This window comes from Pituophis catenifer, unplaced genomic scaffold, assembly GCF_029215685.1.
Source record: "Pituophis catenifer annectens isolate HBS135680 unplaced genomic scaffold, rPitCat1.0.hap2 SCAF_2, whole genome shotgun sequence".
Taxonomy (NCBI): domain Eukaryota; kingdom Metazoa; phylum Chordata; class Lepidosauria; order Squamata; family Colubridae; genus Pituophis; species Pituophis catenifer.
The window spans coordinates 88,242,969-88,268,154 of NW_027256882.1; the positions used below are offsets into that span (position 1 = coordinate 88,242,969).

Sequence of the window (25,186 nt, forward strand, 5' to 3'; positions counted from 1 at the left end):
GGTATTCTCTAGGTAGAAAATATGTGTGCGCATTTCATGAAGGTGAGAAAGAGAAATGGATCGTTTCTCTGAGAAAAATACATTTTCAAAATCAGATAAAATCCGTTATAGCCATTATTTTTTGTTAGAATCAACTTCATAGCACATCTGTATGCTTCAGCACTTCATTATTTTTCTTCCATCGTTTCGGTTTGCAAACAATATTTCTTGTGGCTTTCTTTTAACATTTATTGTTATCAGTAATTATCTGGATTTTCTTCATTTCACATTTGTCTGTGGCTGATCTATTAATAAACTGCAGCTTGTTGTCAGAAAATTGGATGTTCAAGTGCAATAAACAACATCTGGTAACTAAGATAAAAAAAAAATACGCAAAACCTCCTGATATTTGTGACATTCTTTTGGCTGGCCAGAAAGCTATTCTTGCTCTGAAGGTTCATCAGAGACCGAAAGAGAGATTGCGTGCCATTGAATTACCCTTTGCCCCCTGCACAGTTTAAGCAGGTTGACCAGGCATGTCGGCAGAGTAATTGCAGGGGCAGTAACAGCAGGGCCTGGGATGTAATTTCCAGGGAGACCTAGGCTGCTTTATTTGAAGGAAGTGAAAATCAAAACCGAGTAATTGGTTTCCATTAAGGCAGCAAATGACTAATTTGGCTGCTGCAGCTGCAGGATATCATGGGCACTTAACCCTCTGTTTTCCAGTTGAAGGAGCTCTGCTCTAGAAGAAATACTTGCCAGATGCCTCCCTGTACGCAGCTACTTTTAAAGCTGGACTTGAATACTGTATACAGTAGGTAAAGGAAATAGTTCTATACTTCCTCTTCCCGAGTGTTCTTTCTCATCACTTGTTCACAGGTCTGATTTTTATCCAAAGACTAGATTCATTAATCTTGGCTTTGGTTCATTGAGGAAAGCCTTGAATGAATTTAAATGTTTTACCCTTTTTACCCTTTAAATTTTAGAATGGTGAATCAACTTGCCATTTGCTAAAGCCCTGTATTTCAGACCTGATATTTGTGGTCACATAAACAACTTAATGTGCTGTAGAAAGTATAATGTCTTCATTTTAAGACTACTATTTAGATGATCTGAAAAAAGGAAAAGACAGATTATATAAACATTGTCTTAGCACTAAAAGAAAGTGAATGAGAAAGAAGATTGCTCAACTTTCATTTTCTTTGCTATTGGAGGGGTGGGGGGTGAAAGAGACTCCAGCTTTCAAATTTTTATTATATTTTAAAACAATAAAGTAGAATTCCAATGGTTCTTGAGCCATCTTGCCTCAAACACCTGATAGCTTTTACTTGCTGATTAATGTAGCACTTTATAGTATAATTACCATGTGGTATTATTAGTAATCTTTAAAAAGCTTCAGTGTTTTCTTAACTTCTCTATTTTGTTAGCATTTTGCTTAATGTGTCACTCAAAAAGGAGACAAAACCTCCTTTGGGTGAAATATACCCCAAAACAAGCAGCATTGTAATTTTATTGCTTGTTTGCAATTATGTTCCCCTCCCAGATATTATGTAGGTTTCATAAGAAAATGAAACTTGTGCTAGACACAAAGAACAAACATAGTTTTCCTTAAAAATATTTATTAGATTTTTTTATCCCACCGTTATTACTTTATAAATAACTGAAGATGGCAAATGTACCTAATACTCTTCCTCCATCCTATTTTCCCACAACAGCAATCTCATGCTTGATATATCATTGATGTGCAAAGTTTTGAATTGTAACATCAGCATGACTTGACCTTGCTAGATCCATAAAGTTGCTTTTTGTACTATGTAAACATAGTAAAGTGAGCATGAATGTCAATGCCACATAACTAAAATTAATTGCTGAAGTGATGAGCATTATCTCTGTAGTCTTCAAAGGGGGAAAGGAGAACTCTAAACTGGTTCTTACTGAAGCAATAGATGTCTACGGTTGTTCCAGAATGCATATGAAGATTCACAAAGTTGATTGCTTTATCATGCAATAAATATATACCTCTATGTCAAAAATTTACACATGAAGAAAAATAGCTCTGCTCCAGTTTTCTTTTTAGCCTACTTGTATTCCATTTGTGGGAAAATTTTCTATATATGTCTCTTCCAAATGCGCACTCTGCAGTGGTATTTTCAAGAGAGAAAGTAGGCATGTAAACATCTCTCTTGAAAGCATAAATGTAAAGCAGCTTCCTCTTGTGCGGAAAGAAAAGCAGGAAGAGTCTGGGATATATTCAATTATATTGAGCTACCCAGAAGATCAAATTTGGCACAGAACATTTGATGGGCTGCAGTTAGCTCCATCTTCTGATTATTTATGATTGAGTTTGGATCTGTATGCCCGTATTGTTTCAAACGCATCCCTTCCCCAAGAGATGCAGTCCAATAGCTCCCTGGAAACAGTATTGAAACAGGTACTTCTTCCAGAACCATCCATAGCGCTGGGAATATAGTCTTTGGAGGCAAGCAGTTTCCTCCTGTCAGTCCCACATCCTCAGGACCTAGTCCTGGATTGTGGCCCTCTTAATTTTTGGTGAGCATAACCATTTGTAGCAGATACACTGCATCTGTGGTGCTGAACTCAAAGAATCAGAATGCAAAGTTTCTGACAAAGGAAAACCGTCAGTGTTCTTAATATGACAGGAAGATTTACATTTTCAGGATGTTGTTGCTTTACCGAGTATATTAGAGGTGTTCTTCATATTGAGAGAAAGGGAGCCTAATATTGATGGAAAACTGTGAGGCAGCTGAGTCCTCAGCTTCCCTGAACCCATATGCTGCTGCACAGTTTGGCAAATTTATAATTTTGCTCTTAATAAAGGATTCAGGAAGACCTCTTCTATATTTTCTCTTTATTTGTGGAAAGGATAACCCAACAGCAGTCATCCCAATGACGACTTCAGAAAACAGAAGGAAAACATAGGGATACCTCTGCTCATTTCCCAATAGGCTGCCACATTGCTTGTTACAGGTACTAAATGTCCTGCTTTTTAAATGCAGTGGACACCACCCTCTTACTGGCTGAAATGTACTGGTACTTGAGCTAGAGGCAAAGACAAGAATTCCCTCGTGCTTTTTAGGTCAACTCGGTTTAAAAATATATCATTGACATAGCAACTAACAGATGTAAAGAAGGGAGAAAGCTTTGCAGAATGTGGCTGAAAAGATGGTACCTTTGTTTACTTTATTGGGCTTGTATTCCAGTCAGCACCAACCCTGAGCAGCTCATAACGCAGAATCTTGAGGCCTATCACCTTCTGGGTTCAACTTCCAAGAAAGAAGGTATGGGTGGATAAACTTTCAGAATTGCAATAGTTCAATTCTATTCTGTCGAACTATAATGCAGAACTGAGCAGTGAATAATGGGCATACTTTGGAGATCAGTGTAGAGCCCATGGGTTATTCTGCTATTCACAAGATACCAAGGCACAGAATTTCAAAAAGAATTAATACATACTTGCATCTAGACCAAGGCAGAAGGAGCCATTCTTCTCTCTAGAAAGGAAAACCATTGTTTTAAATTCAAGTCCTGGAAAGCTATGGGACCAAGGCAAGGAACAGAAGCCTCTGGAAAAAAGTTGCAGACAACTATGCAGATCCAGGGTAGCTTCAGAAGCTCTGTTTTCAAGCAATAAATGTTTTACTTGAGAATCTGTCCTGAGATTTTAAGCTTTAATTTGACTGTAAGTGATTATGTCTGTTTTACTGACTGTCGTATTTGGATTGCACTCTCCTTTTTAAAAACTCCATGAACCCCTAGAGTTTGGGTGAGCTTAAATCTTTTAGATTTTCTGGGCAATAGATTCTTATGTTCTGCTCAGAATAGTTAATGTTTTTCCTGGAGGACAGTATCTTCTGGAGACATTCTCTCTACTTTAGCAACTCTGTAGTCCAGCATCTTTTACCACCAAACATATTTTGCATGTGATTCCTTAAAGATCCAAAGGAAATTCCATGTCTGTTTTTGGTCTGTTTCCTTTTTAATAAGGCTTATCTTTGTGTCCTTTATCTAGCTCAAACTTCCCTAATTGTACCCTGTAAAAATTGCTGTTGTGGTTTCTCCCTTATGTGCTAATGAGACCGCACCCTCTCCCATTCATGCCAAGCAATTACTATCCACCTGCACCAGGCAGAAAGGCTGAGCCAAGTGGGATGTGTGTGTGCAATTTCAGAGGTCTTTTGGGACAGGAGATGGAAGACCTTTTTATTTTATTTTATTTATTTTAATTTGATTTATATGCCGCCCTTCTCCGGAGACTCAGGGCGGCTTACAATGCGTTAAGCAATAGCCTTCATACTTTTGCATATTTTTACAAAGTCAGTTTATTGCCCCCACAAACTGGGTCCTCAATTTACCTACCTTAGAAAGGATGGAAGGCTGAGTCAACCTTGAGCCTGGCAAGATTCGAACTTACTAATTGCAGACAGCTGGAGTTAAATTACAATGCATTAGTCTGCTGAGCTATCCAACCTTCAACCTTTTTTGCAGTATTAAACCTTTTGTTATCCTTGTAGTGGGAAAACATACTCTCTTCTGATTTCATGTCTGGTACACTAAAGCTTTAGTTATTTGTATGTCATTAAAAACCCAAGGACAGCTATATATGTTTGCTTTTTATTTTATAAGTAGTACTCCTTTCCCAAATATTCCCTATGGTAAAAGTACCTACTATCCAGTAAAAGTAGTTGGGAGAGGATGAATTATCCCAATTATTTTGCTCACCTTTCTCTCTAAGATTCAGTTCTTAAAACAGGATGGGTAAGAGGAAGGAAGATAAAATTATAGCTATATTTATAAGATTTTTTGTTAAGCTACAATTTTGTATATTAGTGAAATGGAAAATCAGCTTGGATAGAATTCAGTATTTTAGGATTCTTACCTTGGTGCAAACTGGGGATCTGAAGGGTTCAGATGATTTTTGTTGTTGTTGAAAATATTAATTGTAATCTGCAGAATATTTACCAGCTGTTTCTTCTGTAATAGACTGTTGATGTTTACTGATTTGCTGCTTCATTAGATGCATAAAAAGGCTAGGATAGTTTTAGAAAATTGAAATGCTATTGAGAATTAGATTTAGACTCCATACAGTATACATTTTAAAGAAACTACACTCATTGCCAATATATTTTTATTCCAAGTTTAAGACATTAGCGATGATATTGAACTGGCTCCATAATTTGTCTATTTCCCTTTATCAGCCTGTCTGTTATTAAGATATTCTTTAGGGACGCTCCTTTGCATCTTACTATTGGATAGTGCACATTGTATGGAAAGGGCTTTTTTTGGCTGTGGTGGCTCAACTGTGGGAAACTTTTTCCAGCAAGCAATGTAACACTGCCCTTACTTCATTTCTTAGCAAAGAAAACTTGTAGCTAGTCATCCAACCATTCAGTTTTTTGTAACTGTAGCTCAGGTTTTAGTGCTTTGTCATTGCTCTGTATTATTTTACTGATTATACTCTACCAATACAAGGAGCAGATAAATATTTAAATAAGTAGACAGCATTTTAAAGTAAGCCAGAAAATGCAACCGTTTCATAGCATTTTGGTTTCTAGTTTATATAGTGTTATTCACTTATAGGTCAATTATTGATTTTCTGTGTATATATAGATTTTTATTCCTAATTTTATTTTTGCTTCTTCTTGTTCCTCACTTATTTTGGGCAAGTTAAGTAGTCTATGATTCAGGACAAGAGCGCTTTTAAAAATTCTTTAATACATAAAGTGTCATTTGAAGCCTTGTGTGGATTATCTATATTTGTTCCTTAGAATGGTTGCCTTTATTTTTCTTAGATATTTGCTTTAAATAAGGCAAATAGGGACATGGAGTTTGCCCTATTCCTACTGCACCCAATTCTGGCTTACTTTAAAATGCTGGGTTTTTTTGTGTGTGGTTTTTTTTACATATTGTGCTTCAAGATTCCCTGGAATTCCTAAAGCAAAAGCAGCCTATCAGCTGACCTAGTTGCTAAGCAGCTGTCTTTCACCCTTGAAACAAATATCAATCAAATGAAGAATAAAGTATCTGCTATTTAAGAAATGTTTAATTTAAGAATATGTTGTGTCTTGGGAAATGCAGGGAGAGAAACATCGGGGCATATAAATAGTGAGCTTTCTTTATTCCAGGTGCAAAAGCCATTGGCTTCTAACACACTAGCTTCCAGAAATAAGCTGTCGTTAGTATTATGGGACAGCTTACATTAGAATAGATAGGCATTTTGCTGGTTCAGATGGAATTCTCAGGTACCTTCCAAAAATGAATGTGTTTTTCTAGTAAATAGCCTCTAGTCCAGGGGTGTCAAACTCAAGGCCCGGGAACCAGAGCTGGCCCATGGGGTGCTTAGATCTGGAAACCCCTGGAAACAGCAAAGGACCGACCCATGGTGCCTCTGCCAGCGAAAACAGAGCTGAGGAGGGCTACATGTCACAAGCTCCGTTTTTGCTGGCAGAGGGTTTCAGGAGGCTGTTGCAGCCAAAAACAGAGCTCAGAAGTTTGTTTTCATCGACAGAACGCTCAGGCCACCATAAGCGCCTCCGACATGGGTGACATCGAGCTGGACATGCCCCCCCAGGTCAAACACAACCCTGATGCAGCCCTCAATGAAATCGAGTTTGACACCTCTGCTCTAGCCCCTTTGAAGCTTGTTGAGGGTCTTTGGCCTGCCATCTCTTCCTCCTTTTCCTTCAGCCATCGCAATCTATACTGTCTTAAAGCACCCATGGGAAGTGTTCTCAGGGCAACAAGTGGGCTTGTGTATTTATTTAATGAAGGACTGTGGTCATAAGTTGTATACATTTTTTGTGACGAAAGAATGATAGTTGTAAGCAGAGCAATACCCTGCTATTCCAAGGCAAGGCATTTAAAAAGAGAATCTCCCTATCTGTCTGTCTGTCTGTCCTTCTAGGGCTGAGCGAGCAACGGCTGTGCTCTTGACAGATCCTTGTTTTCAGCTCCGTTCTATTCAGTACTTATTGGGTCACACGGAGCCTTTAGTACTGGGAATGACATCATCTTCTGCTGACAAGAAACATTTCTCCCTGCAGAGCTGTAAGTATCTCCAGTATGTTATGCTTTATTTTGCCAAGAACTGCTTGCTTGCATTGCTTTTTGTCCCTAGTCAGATTGATGGTTGCCTAATGTTTAAGAGGTCTTTGTAGAAAAGACAATAAAATAGTCCCTGTTGTGAAATTTGTGAGCAGTCTACAAGATCTCTTAATGTTACCTTGGTATTTTCCCCCGTTAACCTGTTCTTATCCTCAAAATGTATTTGCTTTTTGAAACTCCACAGAGGTATACAATAATTTCCTGTCCTTGCATGCCCAAGACTAACTGCAACTTCCTAGTCTCTGAGAAACATCTGTCAAGGCTTTGAAGAAACAGAGCTTTATTTAAGATGAAATCTGAGCCTCTTTTCTGATAAACATTTGGAGTTATTTTTATAGCAAAATCCATGTGAAAATAAACCCACAGTTAAAATGCATCCAGAAAAAAATAACACAATAAAACATATCACAAAGTCCTCATATTATTTTATTCTATGATTCTTTATAGTACAAACAGCCTCTAATAGAGATGATTAGCAGAGCCAAGTAGAGCTGTTGAAATTGGTCATGGCATGTTTGTGGTAGGAAAATCCAAATCCAGTTCCCAGCATCTCCAGTTAAAAGGTCAGATAAAAGTTGTTAGAGAACATTTTTTTCCAGAAACTTGGAGAATTGTAGTTTTCAGGGCTACGAGGATGGACCAAGCATTGCTATATGTTCTTCCTACATTTCTCCTCCATGAAATAGTAGCTTAACATATAACTGACCAGATTGAATATTCAGTGGAAGCAGAGAAAAAGAAGATTGTAGGCTGTTTTAAAGTGGCTCCAATGAAAGAAGCTGCATCAGGCAGCATCTCATCCTGAATTTTTGCTGTCCCAGCTATCATTATATGAACTGTGGTATAATTGTTAGCTTTAAATAATAGAGCCTGAGTTTGTTTTTCCCTTTTATTTTTTTCCATTTGAGTTTTGTAGCTGTGTTATATCTTTATTCATTGTATGTTAGCAACCAAGGAACTCTTCAATTGATGAGCAGAGCAGAGCAAATAAATACATTGTGAAGCTGCATTTGACACTGATTAGGTTATAATACTAATTCCATCACACAAGATAAGACTGTGTAATGTATCCATAGAATGAAATATGGGAATCAGTTTCCTCTTAGTCTGCCTTCTCTAGTGTTTGAAGGACCTAAATTTAGCATTGCAACGTTATTTTTTAAACATTGTCCAGTCTAAATATTTGGAAAAGGATATCAGCAGAGATAAATCCCAAAGGGCAAGACCACACTAACAAAGTATAAAACTTTATGTATCCACTTGGCCATAACTGGCTATCTTATCTGACCAATTAAAAGTGTAATGTTTCAGCTCTTTCTTTACACACTGCACTCTTTGCAGTCTCCCCATAAGTGGATATCCTCTTACTCCTTTTGAAGATTATGCATTCTTGGAGTAACTGGCATTGTAAGTAAAAAGAAAAAACACAGTTTAGAGTTGTCCTGAAACTAAGAGGATCAGAGGCGGCATGGTGGCTCTTGGAAATGAGAAATGCTTTGCTTTGGGTGTTTGAAGGTTAAGGGGAGTGAGGGACTGGCTTGACTATGTGTGTTTGAGCATGATTCTGTCATGATGAGGTTACTTTGCTAAACTAGCCCTCATTTCACTGAAATTGAGCTACTGTGAATACTATCATTATGGATCAAACATTGATGAAAAGAGAGTAATGAAAGCATTGCTTCCCTGTACCATAAAAATAGATGGCTTTTCATAAATCAATCCTGTTGGAAAAACATTTGTCCAGCTCTAAGAAGAGAGAAGCAGATTATTGTCCTTAGCTCCGTAGAAAGGTAGAAAAGTAATTGGAGCATCCAGACAGGGAAATGCTGCTCACCAAAGAATAACACTTTTTCTGTGTTTTCCATAGGTTGTTAATTCTTTAGCAATCTTGAGCTGATGAGCAAAACTAGATATGATTGGGGTGGCAATGATGATGAAGAACTATTTTTTTCCTCTAACTGAACATGTAGACTCAAATTAGTTTCTGTTCTATTGAGAGAGAGAGAATATTTAGACAATAAAGGAACATCTCGGCTTCAAACATGATCTCTGTTTTCTCCCTTGTAATAGCTCTTCTGTGAACTTCAACTAATCTCAGGGAAATTGCTCTCCTGTTTGAATGAGGCAATTACAGTTGCCCTTGGTGTACCATATGCTCGCCACGGGATATATAGTGTATGAGAGGTTTTATTGTGAAATTTGGATCTTTAACCTTTCCAAAAATGAGAAATAATGACTACGAGTGTATGTGCCTTCTGGAGGTTATTAATTAGTAACTTCAGACACCTTGACTGGAACAGGTTGTGTCTATGAAGGTTCAATAGTTTTTGCAGGAATTGCAGTATTTTTCTGCTCCTTGAAGTCAAAATAAATGGGGCTTTCTTGCCTGACAACTGCAGGCTTTTATTTTTTGATAATTGCATGATAATATTGCTATAGGGAAGGGAGCCAGCTGCAGAGAATACCACAGGCAGATTCTCTTCTCTTTTCCCTAATGTACTGTAAGGTATCTCTTCATCTGTCCCTGCTAATTGTTTCATAAAATGAATCCTGATAACTCCCATCTATCAAGACTCTTCAGCAATTAGACTCTGTGGCCTGATTGTGACTTTCCCTGTCCTGCAGCAAAGGGATTGTGTTCTCTTTCTATTTCTGGGCCCTGGAGGAAAAGGTCCTTTCCAGCCTGTTAAAGAGTACCCACTCTTTAATAGCTTGATTCCCAGAATATGAGCTTGTACCTCTGCCAGCACCACCATCCTTCGACAATGCTGCCGAGCTGGCTCAGAAGCTAAATGCTCCAAGCTAGATATTTGTTTGCTGACACAGTGATTATCAGATTTGTTTGTTTTATAGCTTCTGGCACATGGATGCCTTCAAAGTTGTTCTCTATGCCTTTGTCTAATTATTCACTTTTGCAGCTTGATCCAGTTAGAAAAGGCCCATAATTTGCTGCATCAATCCTAAAGGCTAAAGAGTGAAAGAAAGCTACCATAAAACAAAAGATATTATAACAAATATAATATTCTAGTTACGGAGACTGGATTGGGGGGAAAGCTTATATAAATATGCATCCTGGAACATGCCATAGGGGACCTGTTCATGAAACTGTCTTAACTTGGTTCAGATTATTATTTTTTTCATCATAGATTCTGTTGCTACAGCCTTGTGAATATTAGAGATCATTTTCATGGATGGATTAAGTGTCCTCTCTAAATGTAATTCTTAACATCTGTTTCTTTTGCTATCATGTTACAAGCCTCTCACCTGCACAATGTTCTGAGTACAGAAAAATTAAATATTTTTAAAATCAAAACATCATCAAATATTGTAATGTCTCTAATCAGAAGCAATAGGTCCAATACATTTGTAAAATACTGTTGAATAAAATTCCCATGCATACTGTGGCATACAAACGCTTCACGTTTATTTTTCTAACACTGAATGTCAGTGGGACAGTAGTTTTGAAAGCACAGTTGTCATTTTGAGCTCAAACTAATTTTTGTGCTTAACTGCGCTTAACTAATTAGAAGATGTGTTGGACTCTGCCCCCCTGTGGCCTTCTCTACAAGTTCAATTTAATTATTCCCAGCCAGAGATGGAGAAGTTTTGAAAGTTAAAAATTTTAACTGGTAACTTTTTCTTCTGTCTTATTCTCAAAATCTCTACCCATTCAGTTCCTTCTTCTTTGTTTTGTTTTGCAGACACTGATTATATCAGCCAAGAAGAGCTAGCCAAGGTGGAGCAAATGCTTGGCCACCTCAGTGAAGAATCCAAGCAAGCTGCAGCTGCCACTTTGGTAAGTATTCTGATTATCTAAATGTGTGCATGCTCTTCCCCACGCAACCTGCATCCATAGTGACACAGAAATTCTCATGCCAGAGTTGTATAAACACAAAAAACTGAGAGCTGTATAAATGCAGGAAACATTAGTTAATTTGCTTTTCAGGATGAGCTCATAAAATTCAAGAGCTGTACTGAGAACTGTATAAATGCAAGAAATAATAGTTAATTTGCTTTCCAGGCTAATATGTTTCTGACTTCAAGATCTTGTTCAGAAATGTAGAACGATATGAAACTTGAGGTGCAGGCTTTATGTCAAAGGTGCTTGCAAAGCTTATGTTTCAGTGAGTTGGAATTATTTCCAAACTATCAGGAAAAACAGTAAGAGCATGGTTCCAGATAAACACAAAGATAATGCCTTGAGATCAGCAAACTGAGTTTAATTTTGAGTGGGAAGCGAAAGAACTATCCAGGAGGAAGGGCTTTCAAGTAGAATAAAAAAACTGTCCAGATTAATTCTTACATCTAAGATATCATTTGCATCTATTGCTATGTTTGGGTGACCTCCAATGAGAAGCAGTGATCCAGCAAAGAACATGATCTCTGGCAGGGATAAATTATTAATTTGTCTGCTTGCTCACCTTCCAGTTGCAGTTTGGAGCTGTATGAAGGCTGCTGCAGGTGGGGGTGGGAGAGGGAGCAGGAGGGATGTATATGATGGTCCATGTCTGGGCTTCAATAGGAAGTCATAGTCTTAGGCCCAACTGGAGACAGGAGCTGAACCTTCATTATGAACCTCAAACTGAGCTGGACTCAGTGCATTCTCTGTATAACCTTAATGCAGAGATGAGAACCTGTTCATAAATATTTTGATTTCAACATTTTTTGAACCCTCCCAAAATTATATTAAAAGAGAATAATTTTCATATGTTCTTTTGTTTAAAAATTTTTACAAGAGATTAATTGTTGTTTTGCATATTTTGTCATTTTTAAATCTCACTTTATAGTATTGTTATATTAAACATTACAATTAAAAAAAATAAATACTAAAAAAACAATAAAAAGAAAAATTGAAAGTAAAGAAAATAAAAAACATAGAAAAGCAAGAGGAAAAAATAAATATATAAAGAAATAACTTCCCCCTTCATCACAAGTATAAGCAATTTTAGTAATTTATCACTTTCTCTTAAAATACAGCAAATTATATCTCCTTCCCACATCTCATCTCTTGTTATCTATAAACAAATCCTTAAAAGCCTCATTGTTCAGTCCTAGTCAGTAAAAGTCCATTAAGGATTACTAGAGGTAACTATTTATCTATTTTAATTTTGATTAAATAAACCAATTTTATATTCCTTTTACTTTTAACAATCTTGAACTTTAATCCTTTCAAATGATGTCCGAGAATTTGATTCATTTTCATTTTTTCTTTGTCCCTTCTCACAAAATTCTTCAAAAGTTTAACAAGTTTAATTTATAAATCCAATATAAAAAAGATATCCAGGTTGCTTTTTTGGTTTGTTATTTTTATATCCCTTTTAATTATGAAGTTATCAACTAATTTCATTTCTATATCCAGTGTTCATCTTTATCCATATCATTCCTTTAGCCTGTCATTTTTAAATCCACTTTCAGATCTGTCTCAATTATGTCCAGTAAATCCTGTTCCTATTCCATAACATCTGTTAAACACATCTGTCTGTAGTAAAATCTGGGTCTATTGTTCACAAATATCCCTCAATATATCCAATGTTAAAGTAATTTGCTCCATTCTGTATTAATAAACCAAATGTAAGAGTTCTCTTCCTTTAATTGTAATCTTTAGTTCCTTCTGGTTCCCTCTAGTGTCAAACCTTCAAAGTTCCATCCTAGCATGATTTTTTTTAAAGAATTCAAAACAGCAGCATTTTCCCATGGGAAGGATTGTTTGCATTCAAAATCTTATTTCAAATTCATGTCAACCCTTAGTCCATTCCAAAATCCACATTCTAATCTGTTTTGCTTTTTATTCCTAAAAAGGAATTTTCTGAAGTCCTTAAGCATATATTTAAATTTTGTTTTGCAAAGGAATGAAGGAGACTCACCCAGTATTATAAAACATGTCATTCCAAAGTTGAAAAGCAGCCTTTGGATATCTTGTACTTGGGTTTGATTTAGATTTGGTGATAACTGCTATTAAAGTTAAGTAGGTACTTGTATGTGCTTTTTTTCCCCAGCCCACTAGTGAAGAAGACTTGTGTCCAATCTGTTATGCACACCCGATCTCTGCTGTATTTAAGCCATGCTCCCACAAATCATGCAAGTGAGTAATCCCTGCACAAGCAGACATTTCTCTCCTTTATCCTGTTAACTGGATAGCAGCCAGGCTGGAATGCATCACAGCTGTACAGCAGAACAAATCTACTGGTGGTCATTTGAATCCCCTTTAAACTGCTGGAAGAAAACCAAGCCCCATAATACTTTTAAATGGCTGCTTGGATCTTGTACTCCCATGAAGTTATACAATAGAACTAGACAACTACTTCAGACTCAGGGAAGTGGGGTTTCTGACTGCAAGGAGGTTAGATTTGAAAGCATACAGGTGATTGATTCCTGGGGAAAACTTAGAAGCCAGAAGGGAAGATTTGCAGTAGTGATTTCAAGTTTTCAGTATCCTTTTATTTTTGATAGTAGTTGTGAGCAAAAGAAGCCAACAGTGTGGTTAATTTGTATCAGACATGCTAGATGGCAAATTGTTTAGCTTTTAAGAGCAAAGTGGACACACTGTTGCATGCCTGAACATTCCAAAGATTAATTACTGTATTTTTCGGAGTATAAGACACACCTTTTTCCCCCAGAAGAGAGGGTGAAAATCTGGGTGCATTTTATACTCTAAATGTAGCCCCATCCAACTTCTCAAAGGGAGGTTTCAGAGGCTGAAAAAAGCATCAGAAAAGAAGCTTCAGAAAAGAAGCCCCCAGAGCTTCAGAAAAAAAGCCCCCAAACAGAGCTTCAGAGGCTTTTTTTCTGAAGATCTGTTTCGGAGGCTTTCAGAGGCAGGAATTTTTTTTTTTCTGAAACAGAGTGCATCCGGTGCATTTTATACATCCGGTGCATTTTATACTCCCAAAAATATGGTACCTTTTGTTTGCATGCAGTTTTCTGCATAGATTTGAGTCAATATATAAACTCTTTGCCTTTTTAGAGCCTGCATTAACCAGCACCTGATGAACAATAAGGACTGCTTCTTCTGCAAAGCCACCATCACAGGAGTAGATGACTACATTAAACCAGCCACCTCCTAGTGCCTGGACCCTGCAGGGCAGGGGCCGCATGCCTGGGCAGCTTCTCCCCAGAGGACTCTTCCCCCCTCCAAGAGCATCTTGTCAAAAGTGGCTGTTTTTCGCCACAGCTGAGTTCAGTTTTATGACACCTCTTGCAGGACACACACATCTGTATGCATCATCCAGGCCAAATTGTATTCTTCTATCCTATTGAATTTAGGTACACTTCCTGTTGCTGTCATTGACTCCAAACCAACAGGTATTGGGCTTTTCCTATGGATTACGCGCATAGGGGCTTAACGTGGTCAGGTTCTCTACCTCAGCCTGAATCCATAGTTCTTATCCTGCATCTACCCTAGGAAGTGTGTCTTGTACTGTAGCTGGGACACATCCTCTTTGATGAGGTGCTCTCCATGGTAGAGTAAAAATGGATTCTCTGCAGCCAGCATCTCTCCTGTGAGTCCAGCTACTCACTAGCCAAGTGTGTTCTGGCTGCTGCTACAGCAGCAGCACTTTGCTGTTTGACAGTGCATGTGTAGCTAGAGTTGGTTCAAATATTTGTGTGGGCATACCCTGCAGACATCATTCACCTGTAGCACCTGATGTGATAGTTCTGGAGATTGCCAAGCAATACTCTACTGTGCAGTCAAAGGCGGCACATGTGAGTGAAGGGTTGTGGCACCTATCTGCCTAAAAATTTGAATCTGCTCTTTGAAAGTCTGGCTCCTTTCCTTTGAAGGCAAGGTCAGCTAAAAAAGAAGACCCTAGGCCAGGCTTTGGGGGGAGGGGGGAGGAGGAGGACTTAGTGATACAACAGAGGGATAAATGCAGCCTAGACCACAAGGAGTTTGATCATGGGAAAGGCCAAGTTCAATAGGACCAATATTTGGTCCATGTATTATATAAGTGATTGGGAGAAATACTGATATTGTAGGCTACAGCAGAGGCGAACCTGATTGCACTGCTATCTTCCACCAGCAGAAAGTGCCTATGGCACACACCCTATACTGTGTGACTAGGTTGCCTGTACAATCCAGGAGCAGACAAAGATTTTTAAAAAATTTACTGTGTGTGACTTGTATCCAGAATGTTGGGGAGGGTAGCAAACAAGGAATTTAATTTAAGTGCATATATGGTTGTTTCTCTTCCCCTTCCCCTTCCCAACTGGAAGGAGATATTACTTCCATAAAATAAAATATTAAATTATTATTCCTTAAAGCTGTCAGATGTATATTCCCCACATTTCCAAGGTATTATTTCTGATGTAGATTGTAAATTACAGGGATACTTGCAAGAAAGAGAGCAATTAGAGCAACTTGATTTTAAGGAGTATTGTTCTCATTGTTAGCATCTCTTGAATCAAGAGTAGACAACACATGACATACCTAGAAATCATTAATTACAATAATTTCATTTGTTTTCATTACAATATGATTTCATTAGAGAACCTTGTCCAAAGTTCTAAAGTTGCCAGTTATTCACCATAGGAAAGGAAACAATGCAGTTTTATAAGGCAATTAAGTTCCAGGGAAAGTACTGCATTTTGTTTACCTGTGTGCTTCATAAGCAGCAAATACCACCCTACCATATTAGTATACAGCATGCTGTTCATTCCCTTTCCCAGAACTATTGGGTGCTTGCATCTTGACAGGTGAGCTGTTATACTATACCAGATCTTGGAGCAAAGATGACTTGTCCCTGACCAATATAGGGTACTGGACTCTAGAACAGTGGTGGATCTGGCTCAGGCAGCCTATCCTGTTTCACCCCATTGCCAATCCTGAATGATGCAACCATAGTCTTGTCCACTCTTAGGACTCCATGTAAAGATTAAGTCAGCAGCAAGGAAAAAATAGTATTTGGAGCAAAAAAATTGAGTCCCTTGCCACCAAGGCACAGAGTGTGGTTGTTCCAATAAAATGTTCTGCCAGTTAGCCCAGCACAATCCAAGCTTGCTACATGATGATGCGTGGCTCTGGGACTGATTCAGCAATGGATTTGTGAGGCAGCACATTGGCCCCATTGAGGTAGAGTTCATCATTCACAATGACATCTTCCCCCAACACAGTGACATTCTCCATCCGCACCTGAGGAAATAATGATGTGCAATTATACAGAGCTGAGCTTAGGAAAATATATTTTAAAAGAGACTCTTGCTTATACAAGTCATGTGGCTGTTCAGGAATTGGTTCTTAACAGTTAACTACTCTCAGCCCCTGGGCTGCTAAGGAAAGCAAAATCAGAATGCCCTGGGTGATACCTGAGGCTTAGTCTTACTAGGTTTTCCTCTATGCAAGATTCTCAGGTGCCACACGAGCCCTGCCATACCTGCAGTAGGGATGGAGAAGGCATGCACAAAGCTTTGCAGAGGCTTAATGTGCCATTAATGTGCCATTCGACCCATATTTCAGGGGGGAAAATGTTTTGCTCCTGAATTTCTACCACATTGAGAGACTATGTGGGCCTTCAAAAGTTCTAAAAGAGGAAAAAACCTAATTGTATAATACTGTCCTTTTTTCAGTATTTATATATAAAGGGCAATCCAACTTATTTTCTAAATTGTACACAGAACCCTTCATTTTTAGAACAACTAGAGCTCACTCACCCATTGACCCACAGAGGAGCTCCAGCCAACAATGCAGGATTCAAGCCAAGAGTGGGAACGGATGCGTGATCCCTTTAGAACAGTGCAACGCTTGATCCGAACACCATCCTCTACCACAACTCCTGCCCCAATTGTGACATTGGGACCAATACTGCAGTTTGATCCAATCTTGGCACTTGGGTCCTGAAATGAAAGATATAATGATCCTTCTTCAACAGTTTCCAGTTTCCCAAGTGGAAAAGTAATTCTTCCCTCTTCTACTCCCAGATCAGAACTACATACAGGTAGTCCACCACTTGCGACTACGATGGAGCCCAAAATTTCTGTTAAGTGAGACAGTTGTTAAGTGAATTTTGCCCCATTTTACCACCTTTGTTGCCACAGTTAAGTGAAACACTGCAGGTGTTAAGTCAGTAACATAATTAAGTGAATCTGGCTTCCCCATTGACTCTGCTTGTCAGAACGTCGCAAAAGATGATCACATGACCGTGGAACATGGCAATTACCATAAATCTGACCCGGTTGCCAACTGTTCCAATTTTGATTATGTAATCGTGCAATGTTGCAATGGCCATAAGTGAAAAATGGTCATAAATCACCTTTTTTCTGAGCCGTTGTAATTTCAAATGGCCACTGAATGAATGGTTTTAAGTTGAGGACTACCTGTACTTGGTAGCATTTGCTTATGCTGTTGCCCTGCTTCAGCTAGATAGATCCCTGTAGAAATGCTATTCCATCTGATAGTTTCCCTACCCATAGAAAATAATGTTTTAAAATGAGATTACCACTAGTACGTTTCCCATACAGCCTGATCCAGAATGTAACCGCTCAGGCTGCTTCAGCCGCAAATATTGTAGGTATAAGCACATGCCAGTCAGGAAATCTTTTGGCTGCCCAATGTCCATCCAGAACCCTGCAGTGATAAAATGAATCAGGTAATCTGTAACAAGAGTTTCATTGGGATCACAGGTACAAGGGCTCTTCATTTGGAAACAGAAAAAGCATTAGTGCTTCTGGGCTGGGATTCCCAATCTTGACAATTTTACGTATTTTGTAATGATATGTAACATTCCTTTGCTTTAAAATAACTATGGTAGGTAATCTTTTAGGAGAAAGCCAGTTTGGTGCTGTAGTTAAAGCATCATGCAGGAAATCAGGAGACCGAGTTCTAATTTCTCCTTAGGCATGAGGTCAGCTAGATAACCCTGGGCCAGTCAGTCTCTCTCAGCCCTAAGAAGGAAGCAATGGCAATCCATTTTTTAAATTTTCCATGCAAATTACAGGGACTCATTCACTAGTCACTAGGAGTCAACAATGACTCAAAGCCACCATGGACCCCCTTCCCCAAATCTTTTTAGCAGCCAAGAACTGACCTAAACATTTTTTGGCTGCCTGAGAGCCAAAAGTGAGTATATATGCATCATACAAAAAAGGCAAAGCTGCATGTGATTGTAGGGCTGCAGGTTGCCCTGTTCTAAAACTAGCATCAGATGAATTTACTTTGCAAATGTTTACATTTATTTTCCATCTTAATGGTATTAAATGTTATTTAAAATGTCCTTTTATAAACTTCCAAGACTGATTAGCTGTTTCTTCTTCAAAAAGCTGTGTTTACTTAGGCCAGGGGTTCCCAATCTTGGCAACTTTAAGAAGTGTGGACTTCAACTCTCAGAATTTCACAACCAGCCACAGTTGAAGTCCACGCGTCTTAAAGGTGCCATAATTGGGAACCCCTGACTTAGGCTAACAAAACAATATTTTGTTTTGAGAACACATACTATTATATAATTTTGAATCCTCATCCAAAAGTACAAAAAGCTTTTTGCTTACCATGTAGTTCCATAGCATAGAGTTGTCCTTCCTCTGCCATTACTGGGAATATTTCTTTCTCAATTGAGGTAGGACGCAGCTAAAGAAAAGATAAAGGGACTCAGATGGTCATTCCAATAGGAGCTATATAACCCTCAGGCATTTATTTAACAAATTTATATGGTCATTCATCTCACAAAAAAGTGGCTCTGGGTAGAATACAACATAAAATAAAACATAAAAATTATTAAAAGCGTACAAAACCATTATTAGAATATGTAAAAACAACAGGGCCCAAGAGAGAATGAATTGAAGAGCCTTGGTACTTCAGTGGTTTAAAGCACCCTGTTATTAACACAGCTGCCTGCAATTTACTGCTGGTTCGAATCTCTCCAAGGCTCAAGGTTGACTCAGCCTTCCATCCTTTCTAAGGTAGGTTAAATGAGGACCCAGTTTGTGGGGGCAATAAGCTGACTTTGTATAAAATATACAAAAGTATGAAGGCTATTGCTGAGCACATTGTAAGCCGCCCTGAGTCTCCGGAGAAGGGCGGCATATAAATCAAATTAAAAAAAAAAAAAAAATTGTTAGCCACAGTAATGGAACCATCTTAGAATGTCACCAGTCTCCTGGGACTTCCAGGCCTTGATGATACAGACAGATTTTGAGTGACTTTCAGAACATTAACAGGGATGGAATGAACCTCATTTTTAGGGTAGAGGGTGGATAAGGCATGCAGAGAAGGCCTACCTCTGGGACCCATCTAGCAGATGATACCCATCGCATGCCTTCTGTGCCAGACCTAATGGGACGGGCTGATGTAATTGGGGACAGGTAGTCCTTTGGATAACCCAGGTCCTGTGCCATGGAGGGCTTTAAAAATTAAAACCAGCACCTTGAATTAGACCTGGAAGCAAACTCTCAGCCAATACAGCTTGCAGAGCAGAAGTGTGACGTGCCGTTTTAAAAGCACACAAAACTGCCTGTGCCATCTCATTCTGGATATGTTTCAAGGGCAACCCCATGTAGAGTGCATTACAAGTAGTCCAATCTGGAGGTGACCAGGGCTTGAGTGACTCTGAACATCCTGAATATTTACACAATAAACTAATATTCTTTAGACTTATTCTTCAGATCATTCCCACCAGAGGCAATAGCTAGTTGAACCAAGATATACCCACTGATCTACTAGGAGAAAAGCCATTTCAGAATCTGCACATCATAATAATCAAACATACCACTCCCACAGTGAGTCTAAGCACTATGGAAGAATCATCTGGTGTCCTGCCATATCTAAAAAATGAATTTAATTTCACTACATCGGAAAGAAATGTCTAATGGAAATTAGCTTGTTATAACCTCCATTTTACTCTTTCTGTTTCATACCTGAATCCGCTTTAATACACTTGGATTTAAGATGTACATGCCAGCATTGATTTTATTGGAAACAAAAACCTGAGGTTTTTCCACAAAGCGATGTATGAGTCCAGTATCTGCCTCACACACTACTACACCATATTTGGAAGGTTCTTCCACTTTTGTCACCTGCGAAGCAAAGTTAATATTAGATGCAGTGGGGTAGTCATGGTAGTGAATCATAAATCAGAAAAAATGCTATGCTATTTTTATTCTGAACGCACTTCAAAGTCTTAAAAAAGGACACTTAATTGCTTGCTGTCCCCATGAAACAATCTCAAACATGGCTTGCTTAGCCAAGATTTATCAAATAAACAATGTGTTGCTGAGTTCACGACCAGTCAATATATAAACCATGTATTGCCAACCAGAATGGCTGGATTCATGTAACAGCCTAAATCAAAGATAAGCCACACTATCCTGAAATAAGCGCTTAGCCTTATTGCCATGCGCTCAAAAGCCTGATTGGGCTTATTATTAGGGGATATCTTATTTTGGGGGAAACAGGGTACTTAATTATTTTTAGTTTTATATTCCCCCTATCATTCAGTTTATGTTGTATGAAGTCAGGTTTAGCAGTTTTTTAAAAAAATATCCTCCAAGATATGTTAACAAAGAGAGGCCTGTATAGCATTGGATGTGCATTTATATTTTATTTCCTTTATTTCCATCTGGTTTTGATAATAATGAGAGTTACTGTATATGGTCACCAAAAGGAGTTTGTTTCCTGTGTTTCCAACTAGCCTGCTCCACACTTCTGGGAGCTTCAAATGCAGTAAGGTTTAAAAAATACCTTCAGAAAACAAACAACAATGAATTGCAATCCCCAGGTACTTACCACAATGGTGCCTTCTTTTCCATGATGCCTGTGAAAGTGTACCATGTCTGTGAAGGGAAAATCACAGATCACATCGCTATTGAGTACAAAAAAAGGTTCTGAATTTTCAGCCAAAAGCTCCTGTGCTAGTGCCAGTGGGCCAGCTGTGGAGGAAACAGTAGTTATCAGTGTCCATTTGATCCTAAGCCCTTTAGCAGCCATAACCAACAAACACTGTTAATCTCACAGTTACCTGTGCCCAGTGGTTCCTTCTCATGTGACAGAGAAATCTGAATGCCCAACTGAGAACAAAGAAGAATTTGGAAATGCAGTTAGAAGAAAAGTAGAAGCAAGCATCTGCGAGTGCATGGCCGTGACACTATCCATAACTGCCTTAGAAAATTTCTCAAATAGGACAAGTTAATTATATTGCCAGCTGGTTTACGGCAACCTGCAGATTGTTGACTCATTGCTCATTATTTAAATGTGTAAACACATCAAATAAAGCTGCTAATAAGATAATTTAGACGAGAGAACAGAATTCTACTTAAGCCACCTTGGAAAGTTCTTAGGTTATCTATTTCTTAAACCATGTTCAAATACCCTAATGGTAAGCACTCCTACTCAGAAACAAGTCTGTTGAAGGTAACGGAATCTATTTAAAATTAGGTACATATAGCACTTCTGCAGGCATGGCATTCCATAACCGTCAAGAAGTTATAGTATGGGGTTCAGGGCACTCCTTGGAGAAAAGAGAAAAGGAAACTTTTCTTTCAAGAACTTTTGTAAGTTAATTTATCTTGGGATCCAGGCCAAAAGGTGCAAGGCAAACTAGGGAGCCAAAGGGAAAAAATTGTCCAGTCAGTATTTTATGTGTGATTTTGTCAAATGCCAAAGATACACACAACTACTACTTCAAAAGCAAACCACAAGTACTGCAAAAAATAATGGCCAAATTTGTGCTCAAAGTAATTTGCTCAAAACAAACATTCCTTTTACAAGAAAGGAATGAGATAAAAGAACTTATTAAGATCTAATTGTTTATTGCAAAGGTAGCAGTAATTCTGATATTTTTTAGATATTGAATCCATCAACATAAGTGAACATAGCCAATAGTAAGCAATCAAGGGAGCAGTGCAGCATCTTCAAGAGTCACTCCTTTTACATTATCTGTGAGAATAATCCTACACTTTATTAACACTTCTAGAAGATATATCAAGTAATGAAATTGAATGTACAAAAGGATTATGGAAAGTTATAGAAAAGCAGTATGACACCTAGAGATGCATATTCTATTTTAACATTGTACAGCAGGGATTTTATATAAGGAATTATGAAAGGAGTTGTGCTTATTTCACTTTTCTTCAACATGTTGCTCTATATGTTAGTTAACTCATATATCGCATCCTTCTTATTTTAAGATTCTAGCATACAGAAGAAATGCAGCTAAGCTCAATACCAGCTATTTTCCTTGCACAAGCCAAGTCAAAATATCAAACTGTAGAATCCTTAGTTCATTTTTATTGAAACAAAATATTAAAGCTGAAACATCACATTCCTTAATTCAGCAACATTAAAATTACTAACTACCCAACAGTATGCACATGCATATCTGTTAACTGTCCTGTGGAAACTGCTATTGAGTGTAGAATAACTGGAAATGATAAATCACTGCACTGCAAAATAATAATATCCCAGCAAATGCAAATAAGAGCTGATTTACTCTATCCAATTAGTCCATGTAAACAAACAAACAAAGAAGCTCACCTCAAGTCACTTACCCTTTGCTCTTGTTCTTTCATCTCCTTCTCCAGTAGTTCTGACATATAGCTCACAGCAAGGATCACATGATTAACACCCGCCTGCCAAGAAAAAATGAGCACTCAACATGACTTGAAGGCTTGGGGTTGATTCAATGGATTGTTTAACATGATTTCCAGTATTATAATATCCCCAAATAATTATTCCTTATTATTAGAAATGCCAAAAATCTTGGCTCATGATACAGAAATCCAAAACTGTTGAATCCTCATTGGAAAGTTATTCTAATGTCCTGGAAGTGACTTTGAACAGTCAGTTTCCTGTCCTAAGAAAACTGACTTAACTAAAACGCCAGATGTTTAGACAACATCTAACAAGTTTATTGCCCATTGTCATGTCTATACAGATGCCCTTGATTTCAAAAGTTATTGGTGCAGAAAGCCACAACTAAAACTCTTGTGGAAGTTAAATGCTTTAGATACAGACTTATTCTGCATCAATTACATTAGCCATGTGTAATTGGGCCCAATTTAAAATATTTCAGCAATCAAGTCGAAGTGCTGTTTAGCTTCTAAAAACAAATTTTTTAGGACTATGCTATTTACCTATATCCATACGATTCTACTGCATCATTAAATCAATATCGGGTTTTACTGTCTGGCCTTAAAATAATAATGATTAGATTGATGTGAATTAAGACATGGTGTTTTATATACTGGTTTCAAGAATATTTCAAGAATATATTTGCCAGGAAGTATAATTTGGCCAAATTAGTACATAAGAAAAAAAATCAAAAATTCTAAAAGCACACTTATTCCAATCAGCATTTAATAAATAAATATACTGCAAAATGTGAGATAGATTCAAAAGTACTGTATAAATAAATATTAGATGTCATCTAAGAAGAAAGCCAGTTTTGTGTAGTGGATCAGGCTAGAAACCAGGGGACTGTGAGTTCTAGTCCCACCTTGGACTACGTCTGTGATGGCAAACCTGTGGCACGCAGAGCCCCATCTGTGGGCATGTGAGCCATTGTCCCAGCTCAGCTCCACCGTGCATGCACCTCCCACCAGCCAACTGGTTTTTGGGTCTCTGCTGCATGTGTGTGGGGGAAAGGCACATGTGGGACATGCATGCGCATGGACGAGGTGCACGCAGGGGGTCATGTGTGCATGCGTGGGGGGATGCATTATGGGGGGGGGTGTACGCATATGCATGCTTTCAGCACTTGGTGCCGAAAAGGTTAGCCATCACTGGACTAGGTGATCTTGGGCCAGTTACTTTCTTTCAGCCATGGGAAGGAAGCAATGGCACAGAGCTTCTGAAAAACTTTGCGAGGAAGACGATAGGGCTTTTCCAGGCAAATGGACATGGTTGAACAGGAGGAAAATAAAACAACTAGGTGGGTCATAAAAGGTCATGGCTATGAAAATCATCTTACCATGAATGCCTTTCCTAAACAAAAGGGAGAAACAAGTAGTGTGACAGTTGGAAATTCAATTTTGCTTTCTGAAGCAGACAAAATGTTATCACTTCAATTCCAGAATTAGTCTGATTGACACATTCACCCTTATTCTACGGTTGTAGAGTACGAAATATCAGACATCTTGATTTGTCTCTATGGCAAGACAGGTCAATTTAAGTCCAATGAATTTTCAGTTTTACTGTTGTAAGCCACCCAGGGTAGCCCCAGGGCAAGATAAGCAGCAAATTAATTTAACAAATAAATAAATGCAAAAAAAAGGAGAGGCCCAAAGAAATCTCCAAGCTGTATCTTCTCAAATGCAAGCAGAAAACACTTGCATTTCTCTTTTTTTAAAAAAATAGCATTCTGTTAAAAGCTCTGTGTCAGGCAGCAAATGCAACAGGTAGAAGTTTCCCACACAAATGCAACAAGGAAAAGCTTTGCTTTTTGATTTTAAACTGGTCGGGCAGCTTTTAAACATGCATCTTTGGCAGGAAGAAGCTGGAAGACATCACTTGTCCCACACAAGAGGCATCTAGGATGGGCTCTAACACGCACACACATACCCCACTTACCTTTACTAAGGCCTCCACCTGGTGCAACAGGATGGGCTTGTTACAGAACTCGACCAGCGGCTTAGGGATGCTGAGGGTCAGGGGTCGCAGCCGAGTGCCGTAGCCCCCCACCAGGATCAGCGCCTTCATCTTGGCCTGAAAAAGGAGAGGAGGAACGTTTAGCTTCGCGGAGCCCACTCCTCCCCAACCGCTCTCGGCTACACTAAACCTGCCTGCCTGCCTGCGCGCCTCCTTCTCTCCAGTTCCGAGGCGCTTTCCCTCTCTCGCCCCGTCCCGTCCAGCAGAGCTTGCCAGCAGGCTATAATAACGCCCAGATCCCAGCCGTCCGAAGATCAAGCGGCTCCAGTCGCCTTCCCGGATCCCACCTCGACCTCTCACCCGCGGCTCCCGGTTCAGGCCAACTCAGAGACTCCACCCCGCTCGCGGGAGCCAAGACCGACGTCCACGGCATCACTCCCTTCCCCCCACCTCCACCACTCCGCTTCCCGTTCGAACGCTTTGACCAATCAATGCGGCTGACGTGGCCGACTACTCCTACCCTCCAATGGCAGCTCAGGAGGATCGCACGTCTCGGCCAATCGCAGAAGAAGAAGC

At 38.8% G+C, this 25,186-nt stretch overlaps 2 protein-coding genes across 5 annotated transcripts in view; one reads left to right on the plus strand and one right to left on the minus strand.

The window, feature by feature from the left end:
* The window catches only part of RNF123 (ring finger protein 123), a 95,397-nt gene extending 80,035 nt beyond the window's left edge, over positions 1 to 15,362 (plus strand). For both annotated transcript variants that reach the window (XM_070937113.1, XM_070937114.1), the window contains 4 exons: positions 6,902 to 7,044; positions 10,803 to 10,897; positions 13,098 to 13,183; positions 14,066 to 15,362. In XM_070937113.1, coding sequence (XP_070793214.1) covers positions 6,902 to 7,044; positions 10,803 to 10,897; positions 13,098 to 13,183; positions 14,066 to 14,165 — 424 coding nt within the window. In that variant the 3' untranslated portion in view covers positions 14,166 to 15,362. The remainder of the gene's footprint in view (positions 1 to 6,901; positions 7,045 to 10,802; positions 10,898 to 13,097; positions 13,184 to 14,065) is intronic.
* Positions 15,363 to 15,585: 223 nt separating this feature from the next.
* GMPPB (GDP-mannose pyrophosphorylase B) lies at positions 15,586 to 25,056 on the minus strand. Of its 3 annotated transcripts, none has more exons than XM_070937115.1 (10): positions 24,971 to 25,056; positions 24,593 to 24,727; positions 22,573 to 22,653; positions 21,045 to 21,093; positions 20,813 to 20,955; positions 19,945 to 20,103; positions 18,580 to 18,658; positions 17,535 to 17,662; positions 16,750 to 16,932; positions 15,586 to 16,231 (listed from the first exon to the last, which is right to left on the minus strand). In XM_070937115.1, the coding sequence occupies exons 2-10, from the start codon at positions 24,719 to 24,721 to the stop codon at positions 16,100 to 16,102; spliced, it is 1,083 nt and encodes a 360-aa protein (XP_070793216.1). In that variant the 5' UTR covers positions 24,722 to 24,727; positions 24,971 to 25,056; the 3' UTR covers positions 15,586 to 16,099. The 3 variants fall into 3 exon arrangements, with proteins under 3 accessions (XP_070793216.1, XP_070793217.1, XP_070793218.1); XM_070937116.1 differs by lacking the exon at positions 24,971 to 25,056 and adding an exon at positions 24,805 to 24,961; XM_070937117.1 differs by lacking the exon at positions 24,971 to 25,056 and having other exon boundaries at positions 24,593 to 24,729.
* Positions 25,057 to 25,186: the final 130 nt, after the last annotated feature.